Genomic DNA, 21,820 nt, shown 5'->3' on the forward strand with positions numbered 1-21,820 from the left:
CGTAGTAGTAAATAGAAAAAATAACGCAAAAGGTTTCGCATTTAAAAAACAAGTTATAATATATATGCCACAACAGTTGTGCTGTACAAGATCTAATCCTAAATAGAAAGATTGAAACGTTTCTAAAACATTTTTATTTCGCGCGATTAAAACATTTCTAAAATATTTTCAACAATTCAATATGTACGCCTGATCTATAACAAATGTCTAATTTCACATTATCTGAACTTTATTCAAGCGGTCACGTTTGGCGTCCGACAAAATGGACAATGCCCGTGTCGTAACAACGCTAGCTCGTAGTCATCCGAATGAAACAACTGAAATATTATAGAGTCATACAGAACAAGATTCGGTAAGACTTGATTTTTTTAATTGCGTTATTCATAACTTACCTTTAAACAGCACTTGCACAAGCTGATCTGGAGATCGGGTAAGAGATTCCTAAAGTATCTAGTCTTAAAGGGTTTAGGCCATTTAATAATTATCACGGTAGACGGATCCATACTTTTCAATACCCCTCTTCCAACAGTTACCGTAGAATTAGTAGATTTTTCCTGTGATAGGTAATTTTTTTTTTAATCAAATGAACGCTTTGTGCGCTCGTACATTCAGTGTTAATTATACCTCGTATTTCAATAAACGGACAGTGAAGAGATCAGCTTCGTTGGAAGTTATGGTCAATTGATCGCTAATTGCGAGATCATCAGGGGAAGGTAACGGTTCCTCTATCAATTTCTCCGCTTCCTCGTCCGTGATGTCATCCTCTAATTCAAACTCAACTAATGGCAAAATTTCTGTAAATAAATATTGGTTTAGCAGTCAGCTATTATAGAATAAATTTAAACTTTTACAGATTGTAATCCACTACTTACCGAACATAACGAAGGAATATTGAAATTTTAAACCACATTGCGTGCAATTACTACCAGAGACATTATTCGTCGGTAATAACGGATTGAAGGTGGAGCATTTGTAGCATAGAGGCAATAATTCTTCCGGATCACGATACGGATAAGATCTGGCGATTAGAGTCGACGTCTCTACTTGCGCCAAGAGATTCGCGGGAATCTTCATCGATCGTAATTGGTCCAATATTTGCATAACCAGCTTGTTAGCTCCCAATATCCGTGCTTGTTTCATTAGACAGTACATTATCGTCATCTTCGAAATGCCGTCTAGTCGCATATTTTGCGTCTTCATGAGCAAATACCTCGAAATGTTGAATAACGCTTCTGGCATCAGAGATGTAAAAGGTTCCTCCTAGAATACATCAATGTTATTGGATGGAAGGAAGAATAAATGGGGAAAATGCCACATTTAACGTATTAAAATTATACCAGATACTTGAATACTTCATGATACGCATAATAAATATCCGCTTTGTTGGAATAATTGAGAAACATCGTTTTTATCTCTTCTACGCTCTTAGACAAATCCAAACTCAACTGCGACAGGAGCCAATAAAAGTAGGAGGCGTCGCGAAATCTTTTCTCTATCACAGCGTTATTAGCCAGCATCGTGAGTACAAGTATGGATTCTTCTGGTTGTCCCGCCATTTGGAATGCTGTAACAGATATTAAATGCTGAGCAATAATTAAATCTCCAACACTGCGTATCCGTACCTTCTTGAGCCTCGGAAAATCGTCCTGTCTCGGCTAACCATCGTGCGTACGGCCCGTATATTCGTGACCTCAACTTTGGATTCCTTTCCGCGAGTTCGAAGGCCTCAGGCCACGCTTGTGCATCCACAAGCACGTCTGCAACATCAGGGTCGTCTCCCAGTCGGCTGAAAATCTCTGCCGCGCCATGCGAAGCACCCAGTTGCTTAAGTTTCTTGGCGATCATAGATAGATTGTCTCTGTCCGCCTTGTCCAATTGCCTGCCTACTTTGATTAGCATGTCGATCCAACCGTATTCAGCGATAATACTGATGGCACGGTCGATGTCTCCCGCGGAGAGGAACATCTCGGCTGCGGCGCGCGGTTCACCCAAGCTTTTCGCCCATTCCGCTCGCCGTCGTAATAATACCGTGCGATCCTGAAGGTCCAAATGAAATGTTTAAACTCAATGTTTGATAAATATTATCTACTCATTTATTATTCTGTTTCATGGATATTTTACTTTATTACATTTTTTAGGTGCTAATTTTTAAAATGTTGATTATAAACGCACCTGCGTGTTGCCGGAGGCGATGAATTCCTGAGCGATGTCGAACATTCGTAAGTCGGAATACATGTCCAGAGCGTATTGTTGCAAACCGGCTTTTTGATAGAGCTTTGCTGCATCGCGAAGTCTCCCCATAGCAGCTGCGGCAGTAGCCATGCAAGCCTCCCGTCCCCATTCGCCCGATTTTAATTTCTCTTCCACTTCGGACACAATTTCTATATAACGCAGCTTCTTTATTCGCGCGAACGCCGAATATGCGATGTTTAACTCTAGATTATCCAGACACGCTGTCCCCAAAGCAAGCCAGTCCGATTCGGCCACACCTAAGCACGCTATGTCATAAGCGTGGTTGTACAATCCGATATCTATATATTGGTACATGAACAACGACAATGGCACCTGCAAATATCAAAATATAATATCATACAAAATATAATAAGCATTATTTTGTTATTTTGCTTAATGTTACGACTTACCTCTAGCGTCATGATAGACGACCCGTTCAAGCAGTACAGCTTTGAGCCGTTATGTCCTACGACGAAACCGGAGAACTTCTGCCTGTACTCGGAGAAGTTCGCAACTTTTATCGCGAGATAATTATTGCCCGTGAAACACATGATATCCTCGAAGGCAATGTTGAACGCGACGCTGTTGACATTTTGGAATTCTTGTAGTTTTTCGCCGGTGCACAAATCGAAGACGGATAGGATACCAGCTTCGCTGACTACTGCCATTTTCTCCTTCAAGGAGCTGATATCCAAGCACCTCACGGCATCGTCGACTTTCGCGATGTGTGCGGGAAAAGGATTGTCAAGGTATATCTTCATTACGTGTCCGCTCTTCAATCCTAACATCAACTCATGTTACAAATGTTGATGTATTATAATAAGACAATAAAAGATCTCGCATTAATTATATAGAAAATTGAGTCCCGATGAAATGAGTTAGTTTTCACATATGATGTAACTTATAATGTAGCGATCAAGAATATCGTAAATACAAGATTTAATAGAGCTTTTGGGCTAAAACTTAACTTGTGCTCACAGAGCACTTTTATGATATGCTATAGATAAAAAAATTATCCATTATTAAACCTTGTGTCTCTATGGCATCTTTTATTTATCACATTATAAACTACATTATATATGAAAACTAAATCGTTAACTAATTCATAAATCAATTTATTTCACCAGAATCCAATTTTTCATATATTTATAATTCCATATATTTTTTATTATTAGTGCAGGATCTTTTTTATCAAAATTTACCAGCTATTAAACATTCCTGCCCGGCGGGACCGCCTGCTACTTTGATGTAAGTGATAAGTCCATCGAGTATCCATTCTCTTTCTATTATCCCGGCGAACGAGAGACTCTGCAGACGTCTTTCCAGGCACAAAACTAAATGATTCGACGTAATAACTAACAGATTGCAGTTCAACGTCTGATTAAGCTTGTCTCGTATTCTGTAATGCATTCCGTCGCCGGCACCGGACGGTTCATAAATGATTACACGCTCGGGTAATTGCACAGCTAATCTGTTTCGATACACTGCAATTCGGCATACCTGAAATAGGAAATATGTATTTGACCGTAATAACACTGTACCTTTTATTTTTAAGTCATTTAATTATTTCACACAATTTTTTTAGTATTATACTCACCAGATCTTTACATTTAATTCGAACTTTCTGATTCGTAATCAAATGCTGTATTATCACGTCGGTCATATTCTCCCTGTATGCATATCTATCGCCGTATAAACCGTGCACGATGCTCCAGGATAGTTGTAGATATGTTATTGTTCCATCTTGGGCACCGATTGCCTGCAAATAATCATTCAATAACAAATCATTAAGATAAGTAGTACCGCAAACAATATTTCGTAACTTACAATATGTGAGGCAGTCGGATGAACGGCACAGCTCCATACCCATGACGAAAAGGTACCACCTACATTAACTAGTTGTATGCCGTCGTGTGTCATCAACAGACATTGTTTATTACTACCGCAAACGAGGAGATATTGGCCTTCCGGGAAGTGAGTAATTTTAAGTGGTGTAAAACTAAATGATCTCTCTCTTCTGATAGCTTCCCCACCGATAGTGTAAAATGAGATAACTCCATTCCATTCAGCAATGCAAAGAACATCCATAGCATCATCCCTAAGTAAATATCAATAAAATATTCTTATTTCTTCTGTTTCTTAATTAGATGTAATAATTATATCTTTAATTTTTATAAGATTGTAGGTACTGTAAAGGATTCCATGATAAACTCCAAATTGGTACTCCAACTTGCCGTTCAATGCGTGTTTTTTCTTCACCATTCTGAAAGAATATAAATGAATTTACATTAGATTAGATAAGTTAGAACAATCTAAAGACACACGTTATACATATAGATTTTTTACTAAATATATTAAAAATATTTATTATATTTAACATTTAAGATATTTAAAAGCATATTAATATTTAATTATATAAAATTTAAAAAATTATATGGACGAAATGAGTAAAATACTTTGTTTCTTATGGATACATATCCACTTGCAAGACCAAGGGCTAAGTATTGTCCATCTCTTGTCCATGCACAGCAATTGACTCTTCCTCCAGACTTATGTTTCTGCACAGCTTTTTGTTCCACAGACCAAAAGGCGATATCTGAGAGCGAACAGCTGAGAAGCTGATGCGAGACGGGATTAAAATGCATCGATTGTACAGCTTCATTATGTCTAAGCAAAAAAAATTATGGGATCTAAAAGGTTCATATTTATTAAAGCTATAAATACGCAACTTACGAATATTTTAAAATCCCTTCCAACTTAGAAGTCCAAATGATGACACTTTTGTCTGCACCTCCTGATGCAAACTTCTTGCCATCCTTTGCATAACATACGCAATATACTGTGTCCTTATGCCCTATAAGAAAAGACAAGAATATATTAGAAAAATATAAAATATATTTTAATTGTTAAAGTTTTTAGATAATCACCCTTTAATGGTTGAATCAAAGCACCATCATTGGTCTCATATACAAGAACCTGATTACCAGAGGCAACAACTAATTGTGTACCATCTGGATTGAAGCAAAGATCATATATACTGAAATAACATTACTTTATTATATATTTGTAATAAGCGGTAATAAGAAAGTATTTGTAATAAGCGGCAATAAACATTAAAATATGTGAAAAGAAACAGTGCTTACTTAACGGATACTTTAAGCCTTTAGTCTGTCCTACATGTGCTTTTTGTTTCCTGTTTCTTGCTTTTTGTTATTTTTTACATCTCGTCTTTTTGCTTCTTATCAGGTTTTTTGTTTTATATCCCTAGAGATAAAAGTTAATAAACTTCGAAAGAAACAAGAAATACGTAACAAGAAATACAATATCGATAAAACGTTTGCAAAGGAAAAAAAAGCAAAAGGTAAAAAATAAGAACAGGAAACAAAGAGCACATTGTAGAATAGGCTTTTATGAAACACAAACAAAATATAAAATCAAAAACATATTTTCCATTCGTATACACTATATATAAACGACTAACAAATTATACAATTAAAATTGTGTATATTGTTCTTATAATTTTAATTAATTGCTTGTCTCATAAAGGCTTAATAAAGCAAGTCGTGTTTCATGTATTATAACATTTTTTTATTCCTCCAATTCTTATTTAGCAGATTTATGTAAAGATTAATTTATGATTGTTGAGAGACAACTATCAATCTACTTGAGTTTTACCATTGATCTGATTTTTCTTGCACCTTGTCGACCCATGCTGGATGTGCTCTCATTGTATCACATTCAGCACAGATTGTTTAATATTGTTAGATCAACAATGATCAACAATATTATTCTATGTGACAGAAATCTGTTTGGCATTCACATAGTTGCCATAGTAACTGCAACGGATGGGTGAAATGTAGGTAATTCCTTTTCAGAGAACGCTGCTATATCGGATACTGTTAAAAATGGTAGCTTATTCAAGAAGTTTGTCTTTTATAGGTAAGAAAGAGTGCAATATACTTTCAGGCGCTATAATTATAACATTATTTTTCTAATACATTGTAATACTTTTATAATACACGCAATTACATTTTATGATCATCATGGAATAAAACTAATTAAAGTCTATAATTTGATGAATATTGCAACACAAGCAATGATACTCTAGTACTATTATTATATACAAGCTATACAAGTATTTGTAACAAATTATAAATTGATAAACTATATATTTACAAATGCTTGCATAGTTGTATATAATGATGATAATAAATCATCATTGCTTTGATATTCGCTATATTGACTATGTAATCAGAATTGGTAAACGTTACTTTTTAGTTACTTTATATAATAAACAATTTGATGACGATGTTGCAATTTTTTATAAAGGTAACGTTAACGAACTAAACGCTATAAGGATGTGCTTAAGTTAAAAAAGTCACTTTGGCCAGTATTCATAGTCGGTTCTTATTTTAAGACCGTCTTAAGTAATGTCTTAAATCGCTAATGCGGCCTTCTGATTAGTTCATGACATCTTAAGACTGTACTTAAGATGGTCTTAAATATAAGATCCGACTATGAATATCGGCCTTTTGAAAAGTAATTTGTCACAATTCTGCGTTTATACTTACTGAAAAAAAGTAATAAGTAACAAGTAACAGGTAATGATCAAGCAGAATTGCCGTTGAGGCTAAATGAGATCGAATATGATTGAGATTATTTTACTAATCTAAATTCAATCATAATTCAACTACAACAAATACAAGATCCTGAGATGCTGGGCTGAACAGTCACTTTTGAGATTCAAGATTCCAATTTGTGTCTCCTTATATATAAATTGTACCTATTGAAAGTCTTACTTATTATATAGTTTACTCACTAACATAAATTACTTGAATTTTTTTTGAGTGGCACCCAGTTGGACACGAGCCACTCACAGCGCTTGAGACTACAAAGTTCCTAAGCACCGATTGCTGTGATTGGTGGTGTCCAATCGAGCCGTGGTCAATCGGGATCACCCCATTTTTTTTAGACTGGCCAATATTCATAGTTTATTCAGAAGACAGTTTTAAGACAGTCTTAAAATGATCTTTAGTTCCTCATCTGCCGATATCTTGAGACATTATTTGAGACTGTCCTATAAGATCCGACTGTAAATACCACCCACAATGACTGTTTTTTAAGAAAACTTTTTTGGTGCTCTTTTGGTTACTATGCTGAAACTTTGCTGTCCTTAATCTGGGAAGTCGGAACAGAGAGATCAACATGGTTCAATCATCAAAATCTTTATTCAAGTTTCAATACAGTTTCGGATACAAGACAATACAAAGCTATAGGCCTGTTCTTTTTGGCTGAACTTTTGCATCAGTTCATCTTTCTTCCTCTTCTTTCCTTCCGGATAGAAAAGGAAAAAAGATGAACTGGTGCAAAAGTTCAGCCAAAAAGAACAGGCCTTATGTTTCAGCATTGCAAGTCTGGTACTAAGCTTCCAAAGATCTCATAAAGAAAAAAAGGACCCAAAAAACAGACTTGGACAGTATTCATACTGACACTGGGTTGCTTTCCATTTGATGACACAAGTCGACACAAGTGTCGTTCTATTTTTGTCACTTTCTAAATGTCAACAAGAATAGAACGACGCTTGTGTCGAATTGTGTCATTAAATGGAAAGCACCCCATGATGGAGGAAACCATGGAGGAAACTACCATGATATGGAGTAAGTATCACAGTTGGTATCATCAGCTCGATTATTATCACAGTCGGTATTTGCGCAGCGATCGCAGGTAAATACGTGGAATTACCGATCGATGATTAAAGTCTTAATTTAAGTTACCCACTGAAATACATAGTTCAGTATGCGCATTCTGTGCACATAGAGGCGCTAGTAGACGGGTTCCATTTCCAATGACTTTTTAGAGTTTATGAATGTATAGAGGTTATAGATTGTTCAGAGTATAGACCTCTCTGACGTACTGATTTTACCAGATACAAGATTAAATTGTTAAAGTTTGGCGATAGTACATACGTGTGTGAATCCGTCGTCTAAGTGCCGAATCAGTCGAACGGAGTATTTCGTGTATTGTTATTGGAATTGTATCGCTCGTACTAGTCAGAAACAAAAGCACGAAAATGAGTAATTCAACTATTTCGGATCAAACACTGATGGACAAGTCGATGCGGAGTGTCTTTGGTGAGTAATTTAACCAGCCTCGGCGCCGCTTCTTGGAGTTATATTAATGTGACGTCGTAATATTTATTGTTTTACAGTCGGGAATATCCCGTACGAAGCTACAGAGGAGAATCTGAAGGATATCTTCAGTGAGGTTGGACCGGTACTTTCATTCAAGTGAGCTTATTTTCCGTTGTTTGTCTTAATTAATTGTAGTAAACAATTTATTATCATTATTCCTTTCAAATCTTTTGACATATCATAAATATTTCTTATTATATTTAGTAGCCAATTTTTAAATAGTACAATTTTCTTTTTAAGAAAGTAACTTGAACTTTATCCGATATTGAATTATCGTCTAGAACGCTTATAAAAGAATTTCTTTGCAATAATTAAATATATAGAACATAATTTATTCATTTATGTCTCACATTATCATTTTTCTATCAAAAACATATATTTGATTCGTAAGTTTTATCTGTTGTTGTTTTTCCATAATCACTCTAATTTTTCTATTACAAAGATAGTATTTGTATTTATCTACATATTTAATTGTTGCAAACAGATTAGTATTTGACCGTGAGACAGGCAAGCCCAAGGGATATGGCTTCTGTGAGTATAAAGATCAGGAGACTGCTCTAAGTGCTATGAGAAACCTAAATGGATATGAAATTGGTGGACGAACGTTACGTGTGGACAATGCTTGCACAGAGAAAAGTCGTATGGAGATGCAAAGTCTCCTGCAGGGCCAGAGTACAGAGAATCCTTATGGAGAAGCCGTTCAGTCGGATAAGGCACCAGAAGCGATAAGCAAAGCTGTGGCATCTTTGCCACCCGAACAGATGTTTGAATTAATGAAACAGATGAAACTTTGCGTTCAAAATAATCCAAATGAGGCACGTCAAATGCTCCTACAGAATCCCCAGTTGGCGTATGCTCTGCTCCAAGCACAGGTAGTCATGAGAATAGTGGACCCTCATACAGCTGTCAGTATGTTGCACAAAGCTAATCCTATTCCGGGTATACTGACACCATCTGAGAAACCAACTCAGCAGGTACAACCGCGAATCGAGGAACCATGGGCACAGCGACCCCCACCACCTATTAATGCCCCAGCGCCTATTTTTGCAGGTATGACAAAGGACCGTCTTCTTACAACATTAATTATTATTTAAGCATTATATTAGTTATTATTGGTTATGAAGAATTGCGTTAAAATTTTGAGGTGTATTCATTCATTTTTCCTACAGTTGACCCATTCAAGTATGAAAATTAATGAATTAATGAATACTGGTTTTATTCACCTTATGATTTATCATGTTATACTTCATCTGAATCGTGAAGTCTCCATTGTCACAGATAAACAGGGAATATAAATGTAAAAATTCAATCCGTAAAAACAGGTCAGGACGTAGATCTCCGACTAGAGAGACAGATAGATCCGTGTGTAACTAGGAAGAATCAAGATTTGAGAGGATCACTGGACAAGGAATTTAAATTAAAAATTGAATCCGTAAAAACAGGTCAGGACGTAGATCTTCGACTAGATAGGCAGATAGATCCGCGTGTAGCTAGATTGGATCAAGATTTGAGAGGATCACCCCAAACGCAGCCTGCACCTGTCAGCGCACCGGTGATACCGGTCACTACCGATCTGAGGGGGGCAAATGCATTTAATATGGCAGACAAGTAAGAGCACTTCATGTTAATCGATATACATAGATTCGATTATAAACTGCGTAATTAAAAGACCTCTTTTTACAGCCTACTTTCTGTGGAAGGAATTGAGAGGTCTCATACATATATATATATATATATTTTAATAAGTTTAATCATTATTCCTTGCACTAAATCAACATTACTTTCAGCTTCTATCGCGATCCGAGATCTGAGAGATTCGGCAGAGATTCGAGGGATCTTAGAGATTCTAGGCCCATCGATCCTAGGATCACTAAACCTCCTCGTATGTAGTTTTTCATTTTTTTACATATTCGTTTTATGTAGATTGGCTTCGTGTTTGACGAAGACCACTATTCCATAATTTTTAACGACAATCTCGGTATCGTATTATCGTTAAGAGTTACAGAATAGAGGCCTAAATTTATCAAGAATTTTTTTTTGGTGAATTGATCGCTAATGGACCTTTGTTTTTCAAAATTTTCAGCGACTCCTGTCGCGCCGCCGATTGTTCCGAGACCGGTTGTTGCACCAACTGTGCCAGCATCAAGTACTGTAACTAGCAACACGACCGGTCCCTCTGCTGCTGCGCTTTCACAGCCAGCGAGTTCTGCAACTTCGAGGCTAGTGGCTGGAATGTCTCCAGCGGGAAGTATTCCCAGTGGTGCGTCTGATCAGGAAAAGGTATATTTAAAATATTTTTATTGGTAAGACTGTTTATCATGTTTTTATTACATCTTTTATTTGAAATTGTTTTCAAAGAATGGACATCTTAAACAAAATGATATCGCATACATATATATCGTGAGTCACACTTTAGAAAATAATATTAAAAAAAAAGTACAATTATATGCATAAGAAAACGTGTAAATTTGAATGGGTATATTAACTCACAATGGTCAAACGCGAATCTAAATCATTAAATTCATTACCACCTTCGCAGCTTGGTCACATACGCATATAAAAAAATATATGTTACGTATAGCTACTCTAAATAGATCATGAATTTTTTTGCAGGCGGCCTTGATAATGCAAGTATTGCAATTATCAGATGAGCAAATTGCAATGCTTCCACCTGAACAGAGGCAAAGTATCCTAGTGCTAAAGGAACAGATTGCAAAAAGTACACAACGTTAATGTATAAAAGATAACGCTAATGTAAAATCTCTAATGCTTTCTGCATACAAAACGCGGCAACGTTTGCCACGTGGTCGAAATTAGCATGATAGCCAATAATGGTTTTCGTTTTTGTAGAAAAGCGATAAACTTAATTGATTACCATGCCAATTTCCGCCGCGCGGCAAGTGTTGCTGCATCCTGTGTGCAGAAGCCATAAGGCTTCTGAATTTAATGCAGTATGTATCAAATCAAAGTGTTATGTACGATGGATTTCAAAATAAAATTTTACAAGAACAAGAGTATATCTCTTGTTTCTAATCTATCTCGTCCTATTTATACGTAGAAAAAATAAACTATGAACAAATGAACTTCACAGCTTAAATTTTTTCTCAATTTAAGGCTCCTGAGTAATCACCATATTAAATCGTTCTAACGTCACGATTCAATATAATTGTGAATGACTGTGGTGACTCAGGAATCTTAAATCATATGAAACGCCATATAAATTATGTGAAATAAATGTATGTGATTTAAGTTGAAATCAGTCGAAGAATTGACGTTGATCCTCAGTCTTCCGTGAGATTAAATTGATACAAACCTTCTTTTATTAAATCAGCATAAAACAGTTCCGTACACATTTTGTCCTTGTATACTTCGACTACTACATGGTTACCCTCAACAATTTTCTGTGATAATAATTACGTATTTTTATGTTTAAATAAATGAATTTTATTTTAAACGAACTTACCTTAACTCGGGCCACGACTGCTTCATTGTATATTTCATCTAATTTCGATGCTAATAAATCAATATCGTTAGAAACGAAGTTTAGCCCCCAAAATGTGCATTTGATAGCCATGGCAGGCAATTCCAACCATTCCTCTTTTGGTACACGTAAATCATAGTTTCTAGAACATTTTATTTTTGTGTATATCATTATATATAAATAAATCAATAATATTAAAATCTTACTTTGAGAGTATGTCCGTTGTATGTAACTGTATGTACTCATGATTACCAAAATCGACGTAGTATAATGAAATTTTCATGTACTGAGTGTTTAGAATTTTTTCATTATTTGTAATGATGCATCTATACCACATATTATCAGTAAATTTCGCGATGCATGGAGTATCTAAAAATATATAAAATAAGTATATTTCATTGAACGAATCGTAATCTGTATCAATTAAATCATGCATAGTTTTATCTATCTTATTAAAAATAATTAAGAAATTACTCTTTGCGAAAGATTCGATTAATGGTTGATGATTAGTCTGCATTTCTGACATTACGCTTTCGTATTGCAAGTAATACTCGTGAAGCTCCTAAGAGACAATAAATAAATTAGATGCTGTTTATGTCGGATATATTTAATAATTCGCGTATGCTTACATCAGAGAATATATCGTCGTTATTTTCTGCCAACTGTGCTAATGAAGTGATGGGATCTCTGTTACAACATAATATTAATTCAATGTACTTTGTATCCTGCGGAATGATCAACCGTTTGTATGAGATCATATAATCTTCTTCCTCTGATGGTTGCGGCGTTGAACAGATTATATTCGCGTTTAAAATATTCGTGTCTATCGAAGATATACTTTCAGTATCAGAAATCGTACGCTTATTCTCTAATTTATCAAGTAATTCTGTCTTTGTAGTATCCACTAAATTACCACTAATTACATTCTCATCATGTGATAATGTAATATCCTCAATACCACTAATTACATTCTCATTTAATGTAATATCTTCAATGTTTGTATTCAAAGATTTCTTGGAGATGTCAGTTATGCATAGCTTTTCGTAATCACTTATTGTTTCTTCAATGACAACATCCCTAGTGGTGTTCAAGGTTACCGTTGAATTGAAATCTTCATCTTCGGAATTGTCTGAATCATTCCATGACTTACGTTCGATCTTAATACTCATATCCATGTGATTTGAAATGTATAACAAAAGATCGCATTTCCACGGTCGCAATAATGTGATGGATACCTATAAGCATGATGATATTGCATGCGCATAACATTATAAAATTACAATAAAATAATTAAAGACTTCATACTAGAGATTGAGATTTATATTCGTAAACTGCTATTGACGTAGATGTAACTTACAATTAAATTTGTGGGTTGGCGCTGTAAAATGGACACTTTGCATTCTTGATCAACAAGAAGCGCATGCATGCGGTCTAAATCGATCAATCTCCATCTACCACTTGGGGATGCCTGTTGTACAAACATAAGGAGAAATTTTGAAGAAAATCATTGCGAACGAACATAGAATTATGCAAAAAAATTGATAATGTCAAAGAAAATTCTATTACCGGTCTTAGTCCACTGATGATGCATTTTGTGCACTGAATAGGAATATGTCCCAATCTAATGTCATCTGTTACATGTTCTATTTTACAGTCTTCCACATTGCCATAATCGACAAATTCCACCTTGAATCATACGATCAAGAAAACACGATCAAGAAAAAGTAATGCGAGAAAATAATAGTTAAAAATAATAGATTATTTTTTACCTTTACTACATTTCCTAAATTATTGACAATTCTACCTCTATACCACTTTTGATTATGATGATATTGGGCAATACATATTTCTCCTTCCTTCCATTGTTTCTCTTTGTTCATTTTAACTTTCTTACAATAATTTTGCAATTCGGTCTCTATATAATGCAATAAGTCGGCATCTAACAAAAGTAAAACGATAGAATATAGCAACATATTATGATAGAATACATAGCAACATATTTTTCGAATAATTAAAACTATTGTTCGTATTGCTATAACATATAAATGATATTGGCATAGATATAAGCATAACTCAATGTGAAATTCCATGCAAGATTAAAAAAAAAACTCTGTATAATTACTAGAGATGCACCAGATATCCGGAAGGTATCCGGTATCCAGCATTTTTTTACTATCCAGATAGCCGGATATAATTAATATCTGAGAATATATCCAATTGAAATTTGATATCATTAAATTATTGATTTTATATTATAATTATTGATTTTATATAAATTATTGATTTTATATAAATTGTTCTAGAAATATATATATATAAATAAGTATGCATATTCAATGCTATATGGTATATACATTGCAAAATTCCAATTTTTTTCTATAGGTTTTTTAGTCATTTTTCCGGAATCCAATCGGATATCCGGAAAATGTCGGATATCCAACTCAAAACAATTGCCTTCTCGGATATCCGATCGGATACCGGATATTCGATGTTATATTCTATCCAGATATCCAATATCCGATATCCGGTAATTTTACGATCCGATGCATCCCTAGTAATTACTATATATATAACCAAAAGACAACATACTGTATTTCTTAGAATGCAAGTACACCATGCATTTAGTATCCACATATGTCGTTATAGCGTGAAATACTTCTTCCGTGATTTCGATCGGTGGCAACCAGTCTGAGAACTTCACCGAACCCTCACGATTTGTCGAATCGCAAACCTTGTGTTTAGTCATCGAAGCTGAAGGAATTAAACCGTTTAAATCTAGTTTAATTGTAGAACTATCTTGCCATGGCTTAGGCTTACATAGTGTCATGGTGACATCCAATTCATCTTTAGTCGGATCTTTGTCCAACCATTCGACATTTTCTTCGTTCGGTATACCGCAATGACTAGTCTCTAACTGCTGTTTAAATTCTTCTGCGAGAATTGAGTCTGCTTTTGCAAAGTAGCTATTGAGTTGAATTAAAAATTATAATTCAAACATCGCATATAAATTAAGGGTCTCTTTTTATAAATTAATTAAATATTGAATTAATTTCTTACTCCTTAATGGGTAAAGCGACACCCTTCTCCACCAACATTCGGTTGATAGAATTTATTTCTATTTTAGTTGGTGCTAACGGTCCTGGTATTTTGGATTGTCTTACCCAAAGCTCAACAGGTATTACGTCATCGGAAAAATCTTCATGAACCTAATATACACAATAAGAGTAATTATATTTTTATATTTGTAATCAACATTCAGTAATTGAAATTAATATTATTTATATATAATTTTTATAAAATAAAAATATTTTATACGATCTATAATTTATCAGAATTCAAGATAGAATTTTATTTATATTCTTGTATGTATGTATGTATGAATTTTTACTACTACGTATGTTTATATATATTAAGCATATCTCAGTGAGAAATGACAATGGAATCGACATCGATTTCATTGACATTTTTCACTGAAATATGTAATAGTCAAAATATATAGCATAAGATTACAAATGAAATTTATCGTCTAAGATGGTGCTTTTATAATTCCTCAAATTCATGGATTAGTGTAAAAGAAAAAAAAAAGGATATTTCTTACCGGCTTAGTGATATAAAACTTGCAATACGCATTATTTTGTATAATCTCGGACAGTGTTGTGCAAGATAATGACGGCCACATCGATGACCCGCCACACGGCAAAATACCGGCTAGTTTCACCTTAAAGCAGTACGTCATTTCCTCCGCGAATTGTGAATGAAGAACTTGTATGTCTTTCATCGTCACAGTCTCCTCGATGCCCATGTCATAGAAGTAGACCAGCACCTCTGTCGAGGACTTTATTTTCAATATTTTAGCACGGAAGTAGGACTTATCTTTTGCGGAATACACGGTACACAATGCGCCTTCGCTCCAATTATTGCGTGGTTCGGAATGATACTTATCGTAGAATTTGTGCATCTTCAACATCAGTTTCTCGTTCTCTTGTTCATGTTCCATCTGCGCAACGTAGATGCAATCCGGTGTGATCACTCGTTGAATACGCACTTCTACCTTGAATGGATCTTTAGACGTCTCTTCTTTCATGGATTTATTATTCTCCGTATTGTACGAAATACAGAAGTCTTCGACAGTATTATTATCAGATTTCTCCAGTAGTGAAACATTTTTAACAGCCGGTTGTGGTTTCTTTTGCGATTTGTTCTTAAATTTGTTGCTTTAGAGAAATGAAAAAATAATCAAAGAAAAGTCAAGCATGGCATACATTTCGAAAATAAAGTGCCTTTATATTAAAAATTTTATGTTTGACATTAGTGCCTCACCTCATGACATAATCGTTAACAACGCCTGTGATTTTTAACTGCCGACTGACATCGACGTTATTGCTGTACATTAATCCACTGTATCCATCATCTGTTTTTTTTCGAGGATTTACCGTGATAGATTTTGTGTTAGCGAAGAGATTCAGCAAACTTATTATAGCTTCCTGTTTCCATGTTCCATTGGATTCAGGCATTATATACATTAGCGATATTTTTATGGCCTAAATCAAACGAGAGAAAACGATGAACTTATGTCATACCGTGCATAGAAAAACTCGACTTACTTGGGCCTTAAACGTGGTATATTCATGTGGAATCATATATAATGCGTCGCGGTCTTGAATCAAAGTACATCCCCAATCCACACAAAATACTCTGACTTGATTTTCACTAATTATTTCGACAATTTCACCGCGTTGCCAGGTATCGTCTTCTAATTGTATAGCGCATGGTACACCTATGATAAATTTAAGTTAAAATTTTTGCAAGGGAAGCATTTGAAAGATATATCGTAATTATAACAGAAAATAATGTTACATTTTCTTTTTAGTAGGTACTGCAAATTTTTGACATTTAAAATTTTTACAATTTACTTAATCTTTTTCAATTCCAAAATAGTTATTAGTTAGGAGAGTATCTTATTTAAATTAAGTCTTTAAATAATTATTATGACATATAATAATAGTCTTAATAAAATTCATGACTAATTAATATTATCAATTAATTACAAAACAATTATCTCACTTATCGGAAATACTTGTAATTATAAAACTAACCTTTTTCTGGTGTTTCAATAATTTTCACTGAAGTCTTTTTTGTGTAATACTCCTTTAATTCATCCTTTAATTTCAAAAACTTATTTTGTCGCACAGCCTGTAAAAATCCATAAAAATATAATAATATGAAATATCAAAAAACTTCTCAAATTCTTTTCTCTCTCTAATGAGATTTTGGAAAAATGTAAAATGTGTAATAATGTGATTGTAACTGTTTTACCTTGGAGACATAAATCTTGTCTGGTGACTCAAGCCAGCCAATAATAACTGCTGTCGACTTACTTAATGGAAGTTCTTCTCTATTATAAACGTACGTCTTCAGTGCAGAATTCTGCAAAAAAAAATACAAGCATCACGTGCGATAAAATAAGAAAATATATAATGAGTCAATCACAGATATCTATACTAGTACTAGATCATTAACTTTTGAGTTGATTTAATGGCGGTAACAGTATATGTGTATGTATGTGCAAAATGATTGGAGCGGCCATTGTCTACTACAATGGCCGCTCAACTGGATATCCAGCCGTTTACAGCGTTTTAGTCAAAGTTAGCTATCTAGTATTAGTATAGATATCTGTAGGTTCAATGGAACAAAATTATTTAACTTTCTAATACAATTTTAAAAGAAAAATTGATTAAGATCCGTTTTCACAATATATGGTTACCTAAAGATTAAAGGTTACCAACAGATTCATTAATGAAATTTATTCATGAATTTTTTGATTACCTTGAATCTTTAGGTAACCATATATTGTGAAATCGGGCCTAAAAATCTGAGTATTGGCATACAACTGGGCATACAAGGCATTACAGGGGAATGTTTATAACTCTAGCATTGTAGCATATTGTAGTGGTATGGATATATGAGTCTTCAAATCTGCTTACCAGACTTTTCCATGTGTCCAAACGTGCATAATCCATAATTTTCATAGTACTACACATCGACTGTGGACCCATGTTACTATTCTTCGGATTAACACGAAGATCAACGTGTAAAATATCAGGAGTAGATTTGATAATGGACATCATGCAATCGCTGTAACGTAAAACATTTTTTTCAATGGTTAATGGAGATATACTTTCCTAGTGCACACAGGGTAAAAATCGTAGGATCGCTAATGGCTTACACTCCATTTGTCAGTTTCATGAAATCGTTTGTGCTCGCATTCGTCCAATGAAGATTCTTAGGCTTCAAGCCGTTTAAGCAGCATCGAATCGCTTGTGGTGGCAGTGTTTGCAAATGCTCAGCTATTTTTCGCACTCTCGAAGCTGCTATGTTGCATTCCTCGTATCCGTAATCTATGTAAACCACGTTGTACGATGTTCCGCCGTCGCTATTTATCATCACTGTGTTCACGCATCCACGATACCACTCGTTAACTTTCCATTGTTTGACAACGCACATGTCATCTGTTAACATGAAAAATAATGAAAAGATGATTGCCTGTTTCTTTCAGCTGATTTAGATTTTTTTATTCCTGGGCCCCTACTCTGTAACTGTTTTACACGCCTAGCGACATTTGTCGGTGTCGTTGCGCAGCTTTTTTACTATATAAAATATCTGCGCAACGACACCGACAACTGTCGGTAGGCGTGTAAAGACAGTTACAGAATAGGGCCCCTGGACCGGGATTCTGTATGTACACGATTACCGACAATTGTTGGTGTCGATAACTAACGATAAAAACAATCCTAAGAAAAAAGCGCAGTTCTCATTGACTGCCGCTACTTAATGACGCTGATAACTGTCGGTAGACGTGTACAGAATACGAGCCCTTTAAACTGGTGCAATAAGTTGAAAACAAACTTATATTTGCAAAAAACAGATCTTTTGTTGCACAGTTTATCTTCCCTCTTTTCTCTTTTCACGTTAAAGAAAAAAAAAGAGAAACAATGAACGGTGCAAGAAGTTTAATTAAAAAGAACAGGTTTAATTTCTACGTTAACGATTATAATCTCGTACTTTGCTTGATATTGATCGGTTCGTTTAGGTTCTCTTCATCGTTTCCGTATGTTATTAGGTCTTTCTCTAACTGTAGGAATTTTGTTTTCAAAGCCACTTTTCGTACAAAGAATAACGACGGATTAACAACGTACGTCACTTCCACCTTACACTCGGAAATACCTTGAAAGAGAAAGAGAACCAGTTAGATTGAGTCTTGGGAAATAAGAATTAAAAAGAATAACTTACTTTCTTCCTCTTTATCTTCTATCTCGATGGATATCGTCGATATTAGTGATTCCTCAAGTTCTTGTTGCAGTTCCGATTGCATTATCGGTCGCATTATCGCCTGTTCTAGCTTTGCTTGCGGACTGTCAAGAATCTCTGTCAACATCATTTTATATTGTTTACTTGCGTTTTTAATTTTACACAAATTATGTAATTATGCAAATTAAGTAAAAACTTTTATGAAAATAATCTATTAAATCTATCGAAAACATTACAGTTTATCAAAAAAATTATGGAAACAAAAATTGAAAATTCAAAGGTGAGGATATATCTTGTTTTTGAAGAAGTCACTCAAATCACAATAAAATTAGTATTCTCACTTATACGTGGTTTCTTCGATAAAGGCGACATTATGTAATTGGTCGGCAGCTCGTCTTCTCGCACAAGACTGTAGGACGACACTGATGGCACTGTAATTGTACAGTGATTTTCTATAGCTTCGACGATTGTGTCATCGATGGTAAATCTATTAAAGAAACAACTTGTTACACTAAGCGAGCCCACTAATATCATTTGAAATTAAAATTATATAAAGACAACAGCTCAAATGACTAAGAATCAAATATCACAATAACGTTTATTTACAGATGATTTTAAATTGTTATTTGACTCGTAGCTCTTTATTGTAATATTTGATTCTAATATCGTTTGGATAATCGTTCGCGATTCACGTGATCGTACACGATGAACAATGTGTAGAAATAATGGATGTGAACTTCGAGATTGATAAAGAGACACTCAGTAACACACTCAAGTTATGGCGAAGACTCGAGCACGAATCAGCAGCAAAAGAAATTTTATATATGCTGCGAGTCAGCGAAAAAAGTCTTAGTAGACGGTTCTTCTAATTGATTCGCTTTTCATTACTTACTTTGCTTTGTTGCTCTGGCCTGAGTCTTTGTACATCAAATGACAAGGAAGATCTGCCATTTCCGTTAGAATGTTTATTGCGTTTCGTATGTCCACCTTATGGAAGGTCTGTTCCGCATAGGAGGCTATCTACAGACAAATGTATCAAGTTCAATTCAACTTGCCGTTTCAAACAATGTCTTTTTTATGTAGAGTAAATTTAGAGTGACGAATCTGAATTTAATTAAGAGTTGTGTTTTTGCCGGATTCACTTTCATTCCATCAATTATTTAATTATACTTAATTATATTCATCCATTACATTTTTTTCTCCACAAAAATCTTTTGTTTGTTTTAATTTTAAAAAGTTAAAATTAATTACGAATAAAAAGCAGATTATATTGTTGGAATGTAAGATACAGGTAATTAAGAGATTATTTTAGTGACGTCTTTAATTTTAACAATAAAAATATTTTAAATTTAATTTTCATTCTCGTACACAGTGACTATCTCACGCGCCCGTCGGAATGAATCTGTCTTGGAGCACGAGCTCGTTCAGCCATTTCGGTCATTTGGTTTTTGTCTCGAGATTTCACGCGGTCCAATCATAATTCAGTACATTATTTGCCTGGACTTTAGAGTGTGAGAAACAAACACAAATATCGGTACCCTTGTAAACAGCTCAATGATATGATCTAACCGCGTGAAATCCGCTACTTTTAGATAATTCTAGAGAATATTCCTTGACAATATAATTTAAAACTCACAGAATCATCAGAATAACGAAACAAATGCGTCGATTTGAAGTAAAAAGCGGACGAATTTCTAGCGTCTATGATAATTCTTTATTTCTGAGAGAAATACCTGCATTGTAAACTTCAATTTTTCTTCCTGCGATTGAAGTTGTAGTTCGATGTTTTCTAAATTGTTCTTGAGATGAGTACCCTGCTCATGCAGCTGGTTTATCAACTTTGCTTCCATATTTTGAAGAACGCCGTGCAGATACGCGAAATGTTGAGACAGTGCCGCTTCGATGGTATCACCATTTTCTAGCTTATACGTGTTGGATGTAAACGCCGATTTTATTTTCTGAAAGAATATCACATACGATCCGTTAATATATACTGTATAATTTATGTAATGAAAGTCCAGTCAAGAAATTTTGTAAGAGAAAATAAAGAAATATTATATATATATATATATATATATACATAAAAAATTTGCTATAAAATATATAAAGTAACGAGATAAGTTAGATTTAGTGAGTGAGAAATGGAGTTTAGAAGTGTGCGAGATGCGGAAAAGGAAAGAAGGCGATATCTGCTGGTAATGTATGCATATCCATTCGTGCAAATGGCTCGATATAAAAAAATATTATTGCGCCAAAGCGGCAGAATCGACGAAAGAGGCCGTATCCACGAGGTATCATTTCTCTCGCGAGTTTCGATCCAAGTTCGTGGAGAAAAATTTCATCGTGTTGCCTCAGCAAACTCTCAGGTCGCTGCTTCGTTCGCGCGGAGTAAATCGGCGGGATTAACAAAGTGTACAACATTGTGCACTAACATAGCTCGCCTCTCTAGGGAGATCCTCCTCGTAAATCGCTATCGTGAAAATTTACCACTGCTAATCGGTGACTTTTACACGCATTTGCATTATTCCTTACTTAATAACCCCGTAGATTTCTCGCACATCCCATGTACATCGATATTAGGTACAAAACTATCTGGGGGGGGGGGGGG

The 21,820-nt window shown here is 34.7% G+C and overlaps 3 protein-coding genes across 6 annotated transcripts in view; 1 reads left to right on the plus strand and 2 right to left on the minus strand.

The window, feature by feature from the left end:
- Window positions 1-85: 85 nt before the first annotated feature.
- On the minus strand, window positions 86-5,988 carry Oseg1 (intraflagellar transport protein Oseg1). The gene is made up of 16 exons (XM_018510634.1): window positions 5,908-5,988; window positions 5,160-5,269; window positions 4,966-5,086; window positions 4,689-4,899; window positions 4,422-4,495; window positions 4,060-4,330; window positions 3,830-3,991; window positions 3,435-3,732; window positions 2,643-3,013; window positions 2,173-2,565; window positions 1,623-2,037; window positions 1,338-1,564; window positions 873-1,260; window positions 625-794; window positions 393-554; window positions 86-317 (listed from the first exon to the last, which is right to left on the minus strand). The coding sequence occupies exons 1-16, from the start codon at window positions 5,958-5,960 to the stop codon at window positions 234-236; spliced, it is 3,510 nt and encodes a 1,169-aa protein (XP_018366136.1). The 5' UTR covers window positions 5,961-5,988; the 3' UTR covers window positions 86-233.
- Window positions 5,989-8,116: 2,128 nt separating this feature from the next.
- CstF64 (cleavage stimulation factor subunit 2 CstF64) lies at window positions 8,117-11,651 on the plus strand. Of its 4 annotated transcripts, none has more exons than XM_018510624.1 (8): window positions 8,117-8,363; window positions 8,441-8,519; window positions 8,908-9,473; window positions 9,866-10,031; window positions 10,107-10,133; window positions 10,211-10,305; window positions 10,507-10,703; window positions 11,037-11,651. In XM_018510624.1, the coding sequence occupies exons 1-8, from the start codon at window positions 8,303-8,305 to the stop codon at window positions 11,154-11,156; spliced, it is 1,311 nt and encodes a 436-aa protein (XP_018366126.1). In that variant the 5' UTR covers window positions 8,117-8,302; the 3' UTR covers window positions 11,157-11,651. The 4 variants fall into 4 exon arrangements, with proteins under 4 accessions (XP_018366126.1, XP_018366124.1, XP_018366125.1 ...); XM_018510622.1 differs by having other exon boundaries at window positions 9,746-10,031; window positions 11,037-11,650; XM_018510623.1 differs by lacking the exon at window positions 10,107-10,133 and having other exon boundaries at window positions 9,746-10,031; window positions 11,037-11,650.
- Window positions 11,652-11,691: 40 nt separating this feature from the next.
- qin (tudor domain-containing protein qin) overlaps window positions 11,692-21,820 on the minus strand; it is a 215,126-nt gene continuing 204,997 nt past the window's right edge. Inside the window, exons 6-27 of the mRNA XM_018510620.1 lie at window positions 20,946-21,170; window positions 20,105-20,232; window positions 19,554-19,699; window positions 19,195-19,329; window positions 18,967-19,128; window positions 18,131-18,413; window positions 17,889-18,039; window positions 17,221-17,331; window positions 17,001-17,097; window positions 16,509-16,681; window positions 16,225-16,445; window positions 15,503-16,118; window positions 14,962-15,110; window positions 14,494-14,867; window positions 13,674-13,843; window positions 13,471-13,590; window positions 13,262-13,372; window positions 12,534-13,139; window positions 12,379-12,466; window positions 12,111-12,273; window positions 11,887-12,046; window positions 11,692-11,824 (exon numbers count right to left, since the gene is read on the minus strand). Coding sequence (XP_018366122.1) covers window positions 11,705-11,824; window positions 11,887-12,046; window positions 12,111-12,273; window positions 12,379-12,466; window positions 12,534-13,139; window positions 13,262-13,372; window positions 13,471-13,590; window positions 13,674-13,843; window positions 14,494-14,867; window positions 14,962-15,110; window positions 15,503-16,118; window positions 16,225-16,445; window positions 16,509-16,681; window positions 17,001-17,097; window positions 17,221-17,331; window positions 17,889-18,039; window positions 18,131-18,413; window positions 18,967-19,128; window positions 19,195-19,329; window positions 19,554-19,699; window positions 20,105-20,232; window positions 20,946-21,170 — 4,509 coding nt within the window. The 3' untranslated portion in view covers window positions 11,692-11,704. The remainder of the gene's footprint in view (window positions 11,825-11,886; window positions 12,047-12,110; window positions 12,274-12,378; window positions 12,467-12,533; window positions 13,140-13,261; window positions 13,373-13,470; window positions 13,591-13,673; window positions 13,844-14,493; window positions 14,868-14,961; window positions 15,111-15,502; window positions 16,119-16,224; window positions 16,446-16,508; window positions 16,682-17,000; window positions 17,098-17,220; window positions 17,332-17,888; window positions 18,040-18,130; window positions 18,414-18,966; window positions 19,129-19,194; window positions 19,330-19,553; window positions 19,700-20,104; window positions 20,233-20,945; window positions 21,171-21,820) is intronic.

Source organism: Trachymyrmex cornetzi, unplaced genomic scaffold, assembly GCF_001594075.2.
Source record: "Trachymyrmex cornetzi isolate Tcor2-1 unplaced genomic scaffold, Tcor1.1 scaffold345, whole genome shotgun sequence".
Classification (NCBI taxonomy): Eukaryota; Metazoa; Arthropoda; class Insecta; order Hymenoptera; family Formicidae; genus Trachymyrmex; species Trachymyrmex cornetzi.

What these genes read in the sequence shown, in the direction of transcription:
- CstF64 (XM_018510622.1), top strand. Translation starts at nt 8,303, where the DNA reads ATGAGTAATTCAACTATTTCGGATCAAACACTGATGGACAAGTCGATG. An exon ending in GGACCGGTACTTTCATTCAA is followed by an intron (nt 8,520 to 8,907) that starts GTGAGCTTATTT and finishes TGTTGCAAACAG; the next exon opens with ATTAGTATTTGACCGTGAGA. An exon ending in GCATTTAATATGGCAGACAA is followed by an intron (nt 10,032 to 10,106) that starts GTAAGAGCACTT and finishes CTCTTTTTACAG; the next exon opens with CCTACTTTCTGTGGAAGGAA.
- Oseg1 (XM_018510634.1), bottom strand. Translation starts at nt 5,960, where the DNA reads ATGAGAGCACATCCAGCATGGGTCGACAAGGTGCAAGAAAAATCAGAT. An exon ending in TTTGATTCAACCATTAAAGG is followed by an intron (nt 5,087 to 5,159) that starts GTGATTATCTAA and finishes CTTTTCTTATAG; the next exon opens with GGCATAAGGACACAGTATAT. An exon ending in GCAGGAATGTTTAATAGCTG is followed by an intron (nt 3,014 to 3,434) that starts GTAAATTTTGAT and finishes AGTTGATGTTAG; the next exon opens with GATTGAAGAGCGGACACGTA.